The sequence below is a fragment of the Larimichthys crocea genome, chromosome X (genome assembly GCF_000972845.2).
Source record: "Larimichthys crocea isolate SSNF chromosome X, L_crocea_2.0, whole genome shotgun sequence".
Taxonomy (NCBI): domain Eukaryota; kingdom Metazoa; phylum Chordata; class Actinopteri; family Sciaenidae; genus Larimichthys; species Larimichthys crocea.
In genome coordinates, this window is record NC_040020.1 from 4,860,535 (window position 1) to 4,877,571 (window position 17,037).

A 17,037-nucleotide genomic window follows, 5' to 3' on the forward strand; every position below is an offset into this window, starting at 1 on the left:
TTGAAGTTTATATTTATAAGTCATGGCTCAAAGCAGGACAGGTCTTTAAAATAGCCTGGTGCCTTCTATGTTTGCTGCAGGTGATATGATGTGGAGCCTTTGTTTGCTACTCCAAGAACAGAGGATGTTTAATCGTCACATACTGAGCAGAACATGCTGGCACACACTTTACTAGAGCAAAAACATTAGGTTAAAATTACAATGGAAGACCTCAAAAACATCTTGCTAAGTAAGGGTCAGGTGTATAAGTGCAGCGAACCTGTATTAACACATACCATACTTAGTCAAACATGTTTGCAAACAGTTGCCTATTTACACAGCTAGTAAACATGGCGAAACATTAGCATTCATGTGATGTTCTGGGGTTGTTATCTGCTCGCCTGGTGAATTCACTCTACTCTATCGCTTTGCTTTGGTCTCCACCAACTTGCGGAGTGTTTACCTTTCCAATCCCTTTTAAGCTGTACTTTTACTCTTTTACTCAGGTATATTTTTCAGCCAGTAATCTACTTTTTTCATCACTATTTGTAAGTTCTACCTTCTTTACAGCTAGTTGCTCTAAATGGAGGGACTGAGCGAAAATAGGGCCTAAGTAGCACTTCTACTGCAAATGCCAAGTTGCCAGGTGCCTCGAAGATAAATAAGCACCACCTGTCTTTTTTATGTGATGACGACTGAGTAAAACTCAGAACAAGAGGCAGCTTCCAACGCACAATCCCGGCCACATCTGGCCACGCGTTAATACCAAAATCTAAAAAAAGATAGCAGTTACGTGATGAAGGACTTGCTGTGCCTGCTGAAAAAACCAAGCACATTTAAGTAAGTTGCACATGCTGTATGACAAAGTTAGTGGTAACGTTAGCCATTTTAACTTTTTATATATGTAATTTCTACTATAGTTACTGTTTAGTACATGGTTTGTTAGACTTTCAAATTGGTGTGCTTTAGAAAACAGCTAACGCAATACCAACGTTGCATTACTTTTTTATAACTGCAGTAGTGGTCACAAGCTAAAACAATAAGAAAATAGTTAATAAATAAAGTACTTTGAGAAATGTATTGGCAGATACTTGTTTTAAACTTTTCTTGATTAGTTTCTCAAAAGATGATTTTCACTTTTTTAATGGGAGTAATTGTACAGGTACAGGTGTTTATAGCTGAAAACTTATGTCTGCTGTAGAGATTTATCAGAGTGGTGAGGGTGGACCAAACATAAATTGCACAGAACAAAAACAATGAACAGAAGGACACACGCGGTGGCTGCTGGAGCTAATCGTGGCTGTTTTAATCACTGTTTCAACCCCACCAGAAGCGCTATGGTCCAGTTCAGAAGTGTCACAGTAAGGCAAGGGATCTGGTTGATTTTCAAAATAAAACACCCTGTTCATCACTATGTTTTATCACCTTCGACATCACACATCTGACAATTGTTGATTTAAAAATATGAGTGGTGCAGTTAACATCAGCTGTATAACAGAGTAAACTTGTCCAGGTGAGCTACCAGACGAGTGATTTGAGTGAAAAAGCTTTAAAGGGCTTTGCACAGAATTTAATCATCTCCTTTCATGACAAATGACCTTTTGGTTAAAAACATCTCACCATCAATTGACCATGATGTCACTGGGTTTTTTTTTGTGTTGAACATCTGTTTTTGTACAGATCCTTTTGTCAAACAGCCTTCACACATTGTGCTGTTGTCTGGCACATGTGATGGTCTGGACAGCCACACCTTTATGAAAATAGCACCAAGCTGACAGCACATTTCCAATGGAAATACAAGTCAGGTAGAAAAAAAAACAAGGTTCTGCTCACAGCTATGTGGAAAACACCAAATGTCAACCTTTATCCTCCAAATATTACATCCGATGGGCTAAAGGTTTATTTCAACTCTAGGACAGCTGTAGATCTGTTACTAAACTAGAAGAAATAATGACGAAGGTACTTTATTTGGAGGAAGAACAGGGGAGCGAGTGGCAAATATGAAAAGAGACCACATTACAACGCAGAACCGGCATCTGAGTCACCGTGTCAGCGTATATGACAAAAAAAAACTGATTATCCAAAAGAAAAAAATCCTGAAGCATCACATCATTTATAAAAACTACAGCAGTTTGTAGAAAGTGGTTATTTATGTATACTGTATATCTGCATTGTTTTTATTTAGATACCTGATACTATGATTGATAACGTTGTTTTTGTATCTTCATTAGACAAAGCTCTGCCTCTACTTTCTTATAACTGATTTACCAATCTCTCTATGTGAGATATAAACTGTAAATAAAATATTAACCTACACTGAAGTTGGCATTACCTGTTCTTGAGCCGTCGTAGTGCATGCAGGTTTTCTGTCCGGCTGCCCGGTAATCACTGTTTTAACTGATGATGAAATAACTAAGATCGCAGTTGTAACTGAAGGAGACAGCCCAGAGAACTTACTTGAAGAGAAGCCTTCTGATTGACGCTAACGTTGTCTTTAGCACATAAAAACGGGCTCCCGGTGTTTGTTTGCGACCTGCATATCTTATTTACTAGGCAAACCAGCAAACGTTCTCACGAACAGGTAACAAACAAATTATTCCTCTTGGAGCTATTTGAACAGTGAGTTCAAGTGTTTGTCGAATTATCTATGCATGAGCCTTTACTACCTCCGGCAAACAAGGAAAAGAATGTGATCCTTGGAAGAACCTGATAGGTGGATCTGAGGTCTGTGTTTTCACAACATTTTGCATGGATTATGTCAAAAGTGTTTGTTATTCAACGTTTATTACACTTTCAGCTCCTAAATGTGTGCTTTGGCACTGTATTGTAACAATAATAGTGATAACTTTATTAAGGACACTCATAAAAAGGTTCATAGCCCCTAATCAAAACAGACCATATATCAAATATAAAAAACAGTATGCAATGTGCATATTTAAAAAAAAAAAGGCAGAAATCAAAACAAACTCAAATGCCAGTGGCTCCACAGTCTGGATTAAAACCTGACTGAGCTCAACTCAGGAATGTCATTTTTTGAAGCTTGTGCGTCCAGGTTTCATATTATCGCAGATCAGGTCAGCACACTGACTTTTACAAACCGTCGTCTGGCACTTGCCATCGTGGGACGTTTAAGAATGCATCATTATCGGCCATGTTGAGCCTCTGCGTGTTGTTCTTACTGTCAGAGCACCTCAGGTGGGCTGAATATAACTCTAAATAAGCTACCTTCACAGTTTCTGAACCATGCTGAATTTACAAGCAAACTAATGAGTGCGCTTGCAGGACTGTCTGTGAATATCTTTATACCATCCGATAGATCAGTATATAGAAAGGTATTTTAATCTTGTTACACAATCGTAATATTATTTTCTTTGCTATGTCCGTCCTTAAAATCAAAAGGATGATCTTCTTCAGCTTTGTCTGCAAAATGTTAGATTATGTTTACATGTTGATTATTGTTCTTCTAAGTTGTAAAGAGGAGACTCTCAGCTTCCCACAGCTAAACAAATGGGTAAAGCAGGCTGTAGCTGCCATATGTGAGCTCCTTGGCACATTCATGACAAACTTTCCCTTTTTGTTTCGAAACACAATCATTTTTGACGGTTTATGCTTAGTAATAATCAGGAGCACTGATGGAACAATGTTTCTCGGCATCTGCACAGTTACAGCATAGCAGACAACACATGGCACTTACTTATTCAGTTACAAGTTGAACTGACCTTGTGCTCCGTGCTTTGTTTAGCACGTTGTTAATCATGTGCTTCTGTCTTTGTGCTTTAAGTATGTAGTTTTTCTACAACTCCCACATGAAGTTGATCACTCTTTCTGTTTTATTTCTGAGGCTTGATTCACTAGACATGGAAAATAAACTCAGTACGAGAGATTGCAATGGAATTAGAAAGTGTGTATTCAGCGATTTTAAGTGATTATTAGAGGCCACTTCCTGCGCCTGCGTATATGGGGCCAAGTATTGACTCTCATTCTGTTTTGGCACAGGCACTGACAGATCAGCTGTCTGTGGCATTAAATATCCATATAATATTATCAGATTTGTAGTCCTGTCATCAGAATTTTGACTTTTTTTCGCTGTTTGTGTTTAAACAAACTCAGTAAGGTGTTAAAAACCTGAATCATTCAGAATCTGCCCTGGACTCGGGTACTCAAGTGGCATTAATATCAAAACAACTTATAAATAATCCAGGTGTTGACATATGTTGACATAGTCTTCAAAGTTTGATGAGGAAAAACTTCGCAGAGCCCAGTCAGTGGTTCAGCCCATCTGCTTGAAAAGCCAATGCACTTTTCTACTCTACCCAGAAACTAATTGATTATTTACATGTAGCTGATTACAGGATGTGAAGAGCCCTGGGACTTCAGCAGGAAAAATGAAACTCATTAATATTGGCCAACTACTCCTGTTCTCTCACGGCCTCCATCACATCACATGAATCCTGCTGGGAAAGAGGGTTTCACAGGTTTGTCTCTTACCTTGATGGGGCATTGTTATGGTGTCGTTGGCACCCGCCGAGCCCACGTTGTATATGACAACTGCAGAGGCGTTGTGTTTGCAACATTACGGATTTTCTCTCGTGAACAATTCCCCGCAGCACCCAACGCCACCCAGGCGGTGTTGTGATACACCGGGGGAACCTGACGCTCGGGTCGCACGCCTGCCTGTCCTGCGCAGGGTCGGCACCAGGACCAGACCTCTGGCTTCTTTCTTGGGTGAGTGCTCGCCATACCGACCGCACTCGGTCTTCTCCGTCTTTAGCTCCGAGGTGACGGGGTCCAGATAGGTGATGTTGACAAAAGCCGTGTACCACTCCTCTTTCTCGCAACCGTGAAGTCCAGGCAGAGCCGTGGACGAAACAAAACGACAGCAGCCACCGTCGAGAGAGCCAGACTGCGGCAAGCTCGGATGAGGGACGGTGCCATTGTGGTTGCGCGGCTGGGTTTTTTTGGGGTGGATGACAAGCGTCGAGGTCCCTCTCCTCACTGGAAAGCTCGCACCACGCCCTCTTTGTTTTTACAGGAGGAGAGGAGGAGGAGGAGGTTCGGACATTTACCTTGCATAACCAGCCAGAGGCAGACAGCCGCCTCACAGCACAGAGGAGTCTCCTAAGAGTTTGTTAGCTACGTGCAGGAGTCCACTACACACCACCACCTGCAGGAAAAGACGACGCTGAGTGTTGTTGTTCACCCAGCTGTTTTCCGTCGTCGCTCCGGATTGGCTGACCGCTCCTGAGCACGTGACCTGGGCCACCGACGCCCCCGTGGCATGTGGAGAAACTAAAAGAGTCATAAATCATGTAAAACAACAACAACACTCAATGAGCCTCACAGTTTCCGCAGTGAAAACATTACTTCTGCATTCAGTCATTCATTACAGTATGAAACATGTCACCAAATGTTTTTACTTTATGGAGCCACCAGAATAATTAGACTTTTATAGAGTTTAATTATAGGAAACCATTATTGATATCACATTTTACTTTGTTATTGTGATTTTTTTTGCATTTTTTTTTAAGAAGAAAAAGTAAATATTTTGTGATATTCCATTTAATGCACCCATCACACAGCAAAAATCCAAGTGTATATTTTACTCTATGTACATTTAACTCCCGTTTCAGGCATATATAGGTCCAAGAGTTCGGTGTTCACTGAACACCAAAAGTGTAAAACATATACTCCAAATAAAGAGTTACATTTGAACCCTCTGAGAGTGCAATTTTACTCTGTCACTGGTACTTTTAGACACTACTTCAGTGCTTTTTGACACTTGCAGTGAACTCCCAGAGAGTAAAACTATATACTCTAAGTAAGAAATTTGTAGCACTTTGCAGAGCTATTATTTAAAAAAACTCTGGAAGTGAGAATATACTCTATGACTGGCGTACACCCAACACTTTTGAGGTGAATTGTTACACTTTATAGTCCACACAGGGCCACACTCTATGCGATGGTTTAGGGCCACAACCACTAGAGGGGGCCACCCGATCAGTGTGTTATTGGATTTTTTGACCCTCTCTTTATTTCAACATATACTACAATGACGTAACATATCAATTCAAACCGACGTATTAGTACAGGGGTGAAAAATAAGTAAAGTTAGTTTGTTACCGCTCCCTCATCCGTGCGTAACCATAGTGGGCGGCACTGTGGGTATCGTTATTTCGCTGGTGTGGGAAATTAACAACACTACAATGTTCCTAAAAGAAAGTTTAGGAGTGGTGCAGAAGGACGAAAAAAAAGAAAAATGGGACGGAAAGAGATCACAAGATAATGTTGTTATAATGTGACTGTTTGTTCATTTCATTTCACAGATTAAATAATCTGCCGCTCTTAAATATGCACGGGATTGCTGTTATTCTAAAAATAGCATGAGAGCTTAATGAGAACACTTTCACGTCGTATCCGACACATTGCAACACAGCAGGGGCCAGGGGGTTATTGAACTTAATATAAACTAGCTGGTAAGCTAGTCAGGCTCTCTGACTGCATGTCATGTCGAGAAATGTGGAAAGTAAGTAGACAGGAAAACAGCTTTTAATGAAGAATGGATATTATGTGTTGAAGAAAACAATACCAGAGGCCAAGCAATAACATGAGTAGGAGTCTAGTTTTACTTGTTAACTAGCTACTAATGTTTTATTGCACATTAAATTTGTGTTTTGATATTTATTTTAATACAGAACATATTAAATGTCGAAATTGGCCCAAATAGTTTCAGGCTATTAGCCATTTTCTTTCCAAGCTATGTTAAATTGTATTTTGTATCTTTTACAAACATACATCTCATTTGAACATATTTGGACAATCAGCTTTTTGTTATTTCACTGAGAAAATTGCATTTGTTGTGCGGTTAATAAATACATATGGAAGATACATATGACACTACCTATGTCATATCTTCCAGCCTATATGTAAAAATAATAATAATCTATGTTATCTTTTCAGGGGCATTATTGAAATACTTTGGGCAGACCTCTGCTTACACCAGGTTCATCTATGTCATCAGGTGACATGACTGCTGCTGACTAACATATATTTTAATATACCGATACATTGTTGCAAAATAAAGTTGGTTTATTGTTAATTCAAGTGCATGTGTGTTTTTATTGTTACGAGCAGTGCGTGTGATTTGGTGGTTGCCCTGTGAGTGTTTTGGGGCCACACACCAAAATCCTAGGGCCGGCCCTAGGTCCACACAACAGTTTCTTGAAAATATAACATTTTTATTCTTATAATAATAATTATTACAATATATCCTAAGTATCTTGTCTTGTTATTAACAGTTAGCTCTTGTTAAAAAGACATAAAACATGTCTTACGTTAGGAGCCATGGTGCAAAAAACCCCTGTAAAACAATTTTTTGCAAAAATAATCGCCAAGATGAAAAACAAAAAGGGTGCAATCACTTACGTAACAAATTTCTTATACAAAAACATTGTACCACACCACCACATACAGGCTGTTTAAGGCCTGGTCATAGGAGATGCCAAACACATAATGTGTCTTGAACAGTTCATCAAAGGTTGACAGGGAGTCTATCATTGTAAAATAAACACTACAATAACTCCACACTAATACTATACATAGAAAGAACACCAGAGAGAGATTATGGTGCAACCTGAAAAGTGTACTTTGTGCCCATGGACACCAAAGTGTAAAATCTTCTACTCTTGTCATCAAAACTCTGGGATTTAAACACTCTGGCATTTGCTGTGCATATTCATCTCACGGTTAATGTCTGATGTGTGTTTTGTCTTTCATTCAGAAAAAAAGAAATCTGCAACAGAATACATTGGTTCATTAATTATTTGAATAAAGTAAATATATAAACTATAATTAGAAAAAGTTTTATTTGAATAAAGTAAATATATAAACTATAATTAGAAAAAGTTTTAACAGGTTAAATATCAGCAATGCTCTGCGATAAGCTGGCGACTTGTCCAGGGTGTACCCTGCCTCTCGCCTCAAAGTCAGCTGTGATAGGCTGCAGCCCCACCGTGGATCTCAGCAGGTGAGGCATTACTTTACTGGATATAGTTTCCTGAGAGTTGGTACATTTTCAATATTGATTTATTTAGTCAACAAATAATTTTCTTGTTGGTGTTAAACAATCAGTGTATTCTCTGTACAGTCTCTCAAAGACTAAATTCTTTATAAGGTTTTAGATTTACATATTGCATAGTTCACTGTGACTTGGCTTTCATCTACTGCTACTGGTTATGTTTAACTGTTATTTATACAAGTGTATATAGTTTTAAAATAGGATATCTTATAGATGTATAGTGTTAAAGTTTTGTTTTCTTGCTATCACTTACTATCTCACTTACCGTTTGGGAGCTGCTGTAACAAACATAATTCCCCTGCGGGGATTAATAAAGTATTTCTGTTCTGTTGTTTTGGCTGATGCTGATATCATGGCTTGTATGCCGAAATACACACACGCACACACACACACACACACACACACACACACACACACACACACACACACACACACATACATACAAAGGGCTCATTCAAGGATTCAAGGATTCAAGGATTCAAGGAGTTTTATTTGTCATTACAACACATGTAAACATGGGATGAAACGAAATTGGTTTCCCCTGGTCCTGGAGCAGCTCAATATCCAAATATAAAATAAAAATATAAAATAAATAAAAATATATATATAGAACATAAAATATAAAAAGTAAAGGCAAATTTAAATTTAAGAAAAAGTATATACAATAAATAGAAAAACAACAACAGTATAACACCATGGTGAGGTAGTGAGATATGCAAGTGTCCAGGTTGTGCAAACAACTGCATTGTGCAAGTACATAGACATGCACATGTGGAGAGAGATGGTGGAGCAGCCACCCAGAGCAGGTGTGTTGTAATACTGTCTGTGTGTCTGTATCTGTTTTGGTTTGATCTGTTCTTAGTTTGTGCTGCTGTTTGTCCTGACCAGGACTCCCTTGAATATGAGATTTTTTAATCTCAATGGGACCTTTCCTGGTTAAATAAAGGTTTAGCTTCCTTTAATAAATTATTAAATGAATAGTAAATAATTACTATCCTTTCACTGTTCACTGTGTCTATGGTTGAAACAACAATAAAACCGAACTGACTTGACTGTATTTAGGGAACAGAAGTAGGAACTAAAAAAAAATCTCGCCATTGTGTTTCAAGCGAACAGATTTTCAGACGGGACCTAGTGGAAGTCGGAGTGCTGGTCGTTTCGGTAAAACATTATTTTCAAATCACTCTCTTGCATTTTAAATGAAACTTAGATGTAACATTCATTACCGTTAGTGTACCTGCCGTGTGAGCTGCATGTCATCTATGAAGGGTCATAACTAAAGCAAATTTACTCCCCATGTGACGTACGTGTCAGCTTAACAACTCTGCAGCTAGCCCACGTCAATAAAAACGTTATAAACTGACAGTTTATTGTCTCCATCCTGTCAGACATTCAGCAATAACCTCACCGGTTAGATTGCATTGCATATTTGCTGCTTACAGAAGTCAAATAAAACACTTAAAGTAACTTAAAGTTGATTATAACGTTAGCCTTAACAGATACACGAGCTAACCGGTGTATCGGTTTAACGAGCGACCGTGTTAACTGGTGACCCCTTTTTAGCCAGAATGCGTCTGTGGTTGCCGTAGTTACGACAGCCGCTGTAACACACGATGCGGTCAAATAAATAAAACACTAAAGATGAATCAGATGTTTTTTGTAACTTTGTAACGTTAATGAGAAAAACAAAGAAGCCATTCAGCTTCCTGTTTCAACACCTGTCATTCGGCTAACTGTCACCACTTAACATGGTCACTCGTTGAACCGAAACACCCTATTTTGAAACCGTTAGCCCTTAAACGTGTCATGTGTTTGCAGGTAACCGGACCGTTAAACCAGCTGTTTTTTTTTAGCCCCCCCGTGAATACCGTCCCGTTAAAGCAGCAGACATGCCCAAAAAGAAAACCGGTGCAAGGAAAAAGGCTGAGAGCCGAAAGGAGAGAGAGAAACAGAGTCGAGCCAACCGGGAACATGTGGAAGTGGCCAAACACCCCTGCAACTTTAACATGGTATGTAACCAAAATCAAGGCAATGCTTCAAGTATCATGTCTTTTTAAGTTAAGTACGGTTTCTTACATTGCTACGTTGTCTGTCTTCTGTTTTATAGGATTGTGACAAATGTCAGAGGTAAGTAACCGTGCTGAATTATATATTATTTATTCAGGTAGTCAAGTACACTTAGTCATACACTGACCGGCCACACTACCTTTATAAAACTTATTATGTGTCTGTTTTTGTTGACACTGTCAGAGAGAGGAATTCATTTATCTTTATGTTTATTATTGAGGATGTAGTTCGCAGTACTGTTAAACTGGACTGCATCATTTTGAGAGGTGTCTCTAATATTTACATACATGAGAGGCACCTTTCAATCTAATAATGCACTCCTGTACGATAACAGCACCCACCAAGACCTCAATAATTAATACCTCTCTGACAGTGTCAACAAACATGTTGTAAACCTTCGTAAAAGTATAATTCACTGTAGAGTTGTTGTATTGGATCACACTGGATTGTATGAGTTTACCTAATTAAGTAGCCCGTGGTGGTACTTAAATGTATACTTGCATTCTACAACATTAGTTATTTAGTTACTAGTTATATTCTCATTATTTATACTATAAATCAGCTAATGAATTAGGACAGATTATTCTATATTGATCTACCCTCACTTTTACCAGCTGCAACATTAGTGGTAACACAATAATGCATCACTAATGCATTATCTGGATAATGAGTACTTTTACTTTTGGTACTTAAATTAGTCTTTGAATGAAGGAGTATTTTTATTTATTTATACTATTGTAATGATACATTTACTTAAAGGTCCAGTGTGTAGGATTTCGTGGCACCTAGCAGTGAAGTCGGAGATTGCAACTAAGTGAATACTCTCTCTCACCTCACCCTCTACTTCCAAGCATGTAGGAAAAACTGTGGCTGCAAAAAACAAAACAAAAGGCCATATCTAGTGGCAGTATTTGCTTTGTCTGTTCTGGACTTATGTTGAAACATGACAGACTCCATTGAAGAGGACCCGCTCTCTCTCTCTCTAGATATAAAAGGCTAATTTTAGGTGATTATACACTAATAAAGACATACTCATGAATATTATATTTCATTCCTGCCAACTGATCCTCCTATACTCAATAGATACTCTTACATGCTGGACCTTTTTAAGTAAAGCTCTAAGTACTTCTTGTAGACTGGTCAAACAGTCAACATATTTTTCTCCTTGTAATGTCACCTGGTAGGAAACAGAAGAACAGAGCTTTCTGCTACTTCTGTAACGCAGTGCAGAAGCTGCCTGTCTGCGCTCAGTGTGGTGAGTAAACTGCAGTGTTATGTTTGTATGCTTGTTCATTAGATTTGTTGTTTTAAAACATCTGACAAACCCTCCAAGTTCATCCCTCAAATCCAGAGCCAAGCCTGTTTTTTGACTTTCATTCACAAGCTTGTTCATTCCTACCGAAGACATACATTTTTAAGAAGATATTTTTATTTCCTGAAACAGATCATCACTGTAGTTTTTACCATTTATCATTATTTAAACAAGAAAAGTTTTTTTTGAACAGCAGTGGAAATATATGACAAAAAGGAGTAAGATTAGTAACTAGGAACAATACATATAATATATTTTTTAATCGCTACATCTCTAGTTTGTCATTTCTGTTATAAATTTGAAACCCAAGCTAAGATAACCCTGATGACTTCATCACTTAATTAGGCTCCTCCAGAGCCACTGGACACATCATAGAACTGTACTGCCAAAACCTGTTAACCCTGACATTGAGATGATGGTGTAAAATTCAGTGGAGCAAACCTTTTGAAACCATCGTCTGTAAAAGTTTATAGTAATTATTCTACTTTTGTCAAGTGGTGGTATCATCATAAACACGTTGACAGACAGCAGTGCATGTCAAACATTCACCATCACAATAATCTGAGTTATGACACCTTATTGAATTATGAAATGTTTCATGTTTGTGTTTGCGTTAGGCAAAACCAAGTGCATGAAGTCCTCAGACTGTGTGATCAAACATCCTGGGATCCACACCACTGGAATGGCCATGGTGGTAAGTTAGCAACATCTCTGAACCGTTGGTTGTTGTGTCAGTAAAACTGACCTTGAATCATACAAATGTGATAGATTTGGCGTGCAGTGACAAAAGATACAATGAGCAAACATCAAAAGAAAGAGATTGTGTGAGTTTAATATGCCCAAACAATGACTATCGAAATTGAGAAATGTGTGCAAACAGTGCAGTATTGAGCGCTAATGTCCATGATAACAGATAAAGTTGTTCATCTCTAGATGTAGCTACAAAAAAGGCCTAAGATGATAAGTCGGCTCTTTACTGCGACACGTTTAATAAAAAATCCAAACTCTAATCACCCTCCAAATAAGGTAAAAGCACACAACCACACCCCTTCTGCCAATTACCAGAAATGAAAGTCGTATACACAAGTGGGTCGTACACAAGGAGTGGGCCCATTATCTCTTTGTCACGTCTCAATTGTGCACTTTGTTCAAGTGTTGCAATACTCTGCAATCAGGATCTAATAATATCACAATAACCTTCAGTGATGTGGAGAATACACTTTGTAATATCAGATAGTGCTATAATAGTTTATTATAATGTACCAGATAATGATTAATAAAGTACAGTTTGTAAATGATGAATGACATCCCAGTGATCACGGAGTACTACTTACTAAATTACAAAGCAGGGTGACCTATGATGTGTTACATTTTTTAAATGTATTTTCCGCACAGTAGCTTCAGAAAATAAATTGTGGCAAAATCTTTGATCTTTGTACATTTCTTCTTGACCACAAGGGGGCAGTATGTGACTTCTGTGAAGCTTGGGTGTGCCACGGCAGGAAATGTCTGAGCACACATGCCTGTGTGTGCCCTCTGACTGATGCAGACTGCATTGAGTGTGAACGCAGTGTGTGGGATCATGGTAAGACCACCCGGACTGATCACCTCATTGTCACACTTTATATCAACACTGATTGTTTTAACTTCCTGAATAGGAGGGCGAATCTTCCGCTGTTCGTTTTGTCAAAACTTCTTGTGTGAGGATGATCAATTTGAACACCAGGCAAGCTGCCAAATCCTTCAGGCAGAAACATTCAAATGTGAGTCACTCTTATTTCCTTTCACAGTGTCATTTTTGTGGTTGATGGCGAAAAAGAAAAGCATCAGATCTGTTCCAGAGATTAATGCCTAGAGGGTATGTGTGCAGAAGTGTGATCTCTGTGATTTCTGTTTCGCCTTTTCTCACGTTCCATTTTAGGTGTTTCCTGTAATAGACTGGGACAACACTCCTGCCTGCGCTGTAAGGTGAGGCGAAAACACAGTGGAGGGAGCCTATTGTGTCTAAAATTTTACGTTTATTTGCATCCCAGACTGTACCAAGCATGTTTATATAAAACTGCACCCATCTTACGAGCTCGCATCACTGACGAATGAACAAATTAAATTGTTTACCAACAGGAAGTATTCCTGGCATGCAGGAAATGTGTTATTCAAAGAAAGATAAAAATAGATAATCTTCCACTAAACAGCAGCAAGAGAGCGCTTCAGTACAGACTGCCTAAATTAGGCCAAAGCTGCTGGAAGATCATTTTTCTTTTTTTGTGAGAAAACAGTGTAAAACCATTTGTCAACAGCTGACTACCTGAGCTCTGAAGTGTAAAAAGTTGTTGCTACTGGTGCTTTTCTAAAGTTCAGCTGAAGAAACGGAGGAAAGAGGGTCTTTGTTTGGTGTCTCAAGTGTTTTTTCTGTAGCACAATTTCTACAAACAATATCGACGAGGAAACAGAATCTGGGGAAACCCAAAGAGGGAATTTTCTGCTAAAAAGACAAGCATCTTTGCATGGACTGTGGATTTTGTGCTGTGTCTTTTACTGTGGACTGTTTTTTTTTTTGTTTTTTTTTTGTTCGGAAGGGGTATTTTCATAACCAGGACAGGGGCAAGTGTTGTTTTTAAGGTCCAGTGTGTAAGATTTAGAGAGATTTATTGGCAGAAATTTTGTTTTGATACACCAGAATGAGCCTTTATCCACAGATTCCTCCGTGTTTTTAGCGTAGCACAGAACAGACATACTAAACACTGGCTCTAGGTATGACCTTCTCTTTTTGTTGTTTCTGGAGGAGACAGGGAGCTGGTTAATCCTTAACAGGGCAGTAATAGAAAGGGTGGACATGATGATGAATTAAACTTACTTTTCTAAACAAGCCAACAAGTCATTGTTTTTCATTCTCAGATTCCAAAAAGAGATGACTATATAACAAATTAACCTGTGTGCTGTTAACATGTCTATGTGATGATCTTAACGTTAGTTCAATTGTGTCCTCTCAGGCCTGTTACTGTGATGACCACGCCAAAAGTAAAGTCTTCAAACAGGAGAAAGGAAAAGCTCCACCCTGCCCTAAGTGCGGCCACGAGACACAGGAGACCAAAGACCTCAGCATGTCCAGTAAGTGTCACAAAAAAAACATGGAGGAAGTAGCAACAGCCTTGACTGCCTTGACTGGCTGAATCATGGTTTTAAGATCGAAAGAGAAAGATGGGCCCATTTTCGAGAAATGAACTTCTGTTTCCTGTAAAAGAAACACAACATTTCCTTAGAGGGTAAATTGTCCATCGTTATTTGTCTTTCGTGACTTTGGCTCCCATTTTCCTTCCTTTCACTTTTTATTCATCTCTACTGTACGACGTGACCACTCTCATATCAACTGCTGTTATCTGTTCTTTGTTTGCTTTGGAATGCGACGCAAGAGCTCTGTTCTTGGATCTACTCATAAATGTGATTGTAGTTACTCAAGCTTTGCAACATAGAATATATTATACACATCAAATGTAGTTAAAATTATTTCCAAAGAAAGAAACAAAGTTAGCCTTACACTTTAAATAAGTGTGAGATGATAATTTAAATACCTCCTACAAGGAGCTGTTCCAGCACTAATTTACAGTATTTGCAGTAGTGCATGAGCTTATCTGTCTGAATTAATGTATAACTAATTTACTGGTGCTTCAACAACCATTTTAACAACCTTTTAATAACACACATTTCTACTCGAAACATTTTACATCCAAATTACAGAGCTAAGCTTTCACCAGGAGGATCCTGTTTACCTAGAAATAAAACGTGAATGAGACTCAATGAACTGATAAACTCTCTCCCCTCCTTTAAACCAAACAAAGATGGTAGCCAGAAATAACATATGTCTACTGTCATGACCCGGCTCTAAAGGCATGACAAACACAAAAGGAGATGCGGGTTGAAGGCCAAAATAAAGTAATTTGATTTTAAAGAACTCAAAAACACGAACAACTTAGACCAAAATCAAGCCAAATGAAAATGTGTGAGAACAGAAAAGTGACACTGTATTTAGTGCTTTATTCTTCAGATCTGGATTATGAAGAGTCTGGATTGAACAGCATTCATGTTATGCTTCCCGATTAGTCTGTTATCAAAACACAGAGGTCTCCGATAGGTCATGAAGTGAAGACGGGATTGTACGTCGTTACACTTTAAGCCAAATGAAGCAGCGATGGCAAACTCTGTTATTCACAAGACAAGATAATGTTCTACCTCTCTCATGTCTGTGTGCTTGTACGCGTGTTTTAAAAAATAAACCGTTACTCATGTCACACCTGTGTTCTCCTCAGCTCGCACGTTGAAATTCGGCCGCCAGGCTGGTGCCGATGATGACGACGATTATTACGACGGAGCGTCAGGGTACGATTCGTACTGGAAGAACTTGGCATCTGGAGGCCAACGCGACGAGTACGGAGAGGATGATGATGATGAGGAGGATGACGAAGAGGATGATGACGAAGAGGACGAGGAGGAAGATGACGAAGAGGAGGAGGAAGAAGAAGGCGAAGAGGAAAAGGTTGCTGACTCAGTCGCTGGTCTTAAACTGGACGGGACTGCCTAAGCTAAGACAGAGACTGGAGAAGCCTGTAGAGGCACAGTCACATAGATCCAAACGATCCTCAGCGGATGTTCAGTTGTTACAAGTCAGGGACACACCGAAGAAGAATTCAAGAAAATAACTAGAACTGGATATCCGTACAAGATACCCAGTCCTAGAGACGACTTGTTTTCTGCTTCTGGTGTTGCATTCAGAGCTGGATTGATTCACCAGGAGGCCTCCAGGACCAGAATTAGCTGATCAACCACCAGGAACTTTTTAAATTTTATTTAGGAAGAGGTTGCAAAGTATTTTTTCTCAGTGTAAATTTGCACTTCAAAGTTGTCTTTGAATAACTTTCTGATTGTTCCTCAACACAGAAAAAAAATGTAACAGCACTCTATAAGTTTATGTTATGATCATATTGTGGGTTGCTCTAAATACTACAATAGCCATGGGTCTCTGCTTAGGCCAGTCGAAGAGTGTCAGCTTGCAGAACAAAAATAGTATAGTTGCCAAATTTATCCAAACCCTTTCAAGGACTTCAGCAATTAGATGATTCATCCAGAAATGCACCTTGGGACTCTCAGTTAATGTTTACAGGCTTGTTCCTGATGCTGTTTATGCAGAAAATGAAGGGGACTTTTACGTCTGGCTGCCTGAAATAACCCCTCATGAGTTGAATTCTTATTGTACTTCAGTAGTTTATATTCCCAAACAAATAATGAGTTTATGACCACAAAGCAACTGGCCTGTAATGAATGTGGGGCCTCCTGTAGCTTCTGAATCAGTCACCCAGGATGTGTGGTCCGTAATCCAGCTCTGATTACATCCTGAAGTCATGATGTCTTTACGGTGTAATTGTTAGTGTAACTGCAGCTTGTTGTGGTAATTCATTGGGATGTTGACAGAGGTCGTCTAAACAACTTGACATATTGGCCCTGATCCTGGTAATCAACTGCATTTGTTGAGACATGTTCTGTCAATTGCCAATAAATAATAAAAATTCAATTTAACATAACTGCTTTGGAGTGAATGGATGCATTTGTTGGA

The 17,037-nt window shown here is 38.9% G+C and overlaps 1 protein-coding gene across 2 annotated transcripts; it reads left to right on the plus strand.

Moving 5' to 3' along the window:
* The first annotated feature begins 9,142 nt into the window (after window positions 1-9,142).
* On the plus strand, window positions 9,143-17,005 carry znf330 (zinc finger protein 330). 2 transcript variants are annotated; one of them, XM_010746285.3, is made up of 10 exons: window positions 9,143-9,214; window positions 9,872-10,062; window positions 10,161-10,180; window positions 11,305-11,375; window positions 12,050-12,126; window positions 12,891-13,017; window positions 13,091-13,195; window positions 13,354-13,400; window positions 14,423-14,540; window positions 15,737-17,005. In XM_010746285.3, the coding sequence occupies exons 2-10, from the start codon at window positions 9,943-9,945 to the stop codon at window positions 16,006-16,008; spliced, it is 957 nt and encodes a 318-aa protein (XP_010744587.1). In that variant the 5' UTR covers window positions 9,143-9,214; window positions 9,872-9,942; the 3' UTR covers window positions 16,009-17,005. The 2 variants fall into 2 exon arrangements, with proteins under 2 accessions (XP_010744587.1, XP_027139393.1); XM_027283592.1 differs by having other exon boundaries at window positions 9,149-9,214; window positions 9,908-10,062.
* The last annotated feature ends 32 nt before the right edge of the window (window positions 17,006-17,037 follow it).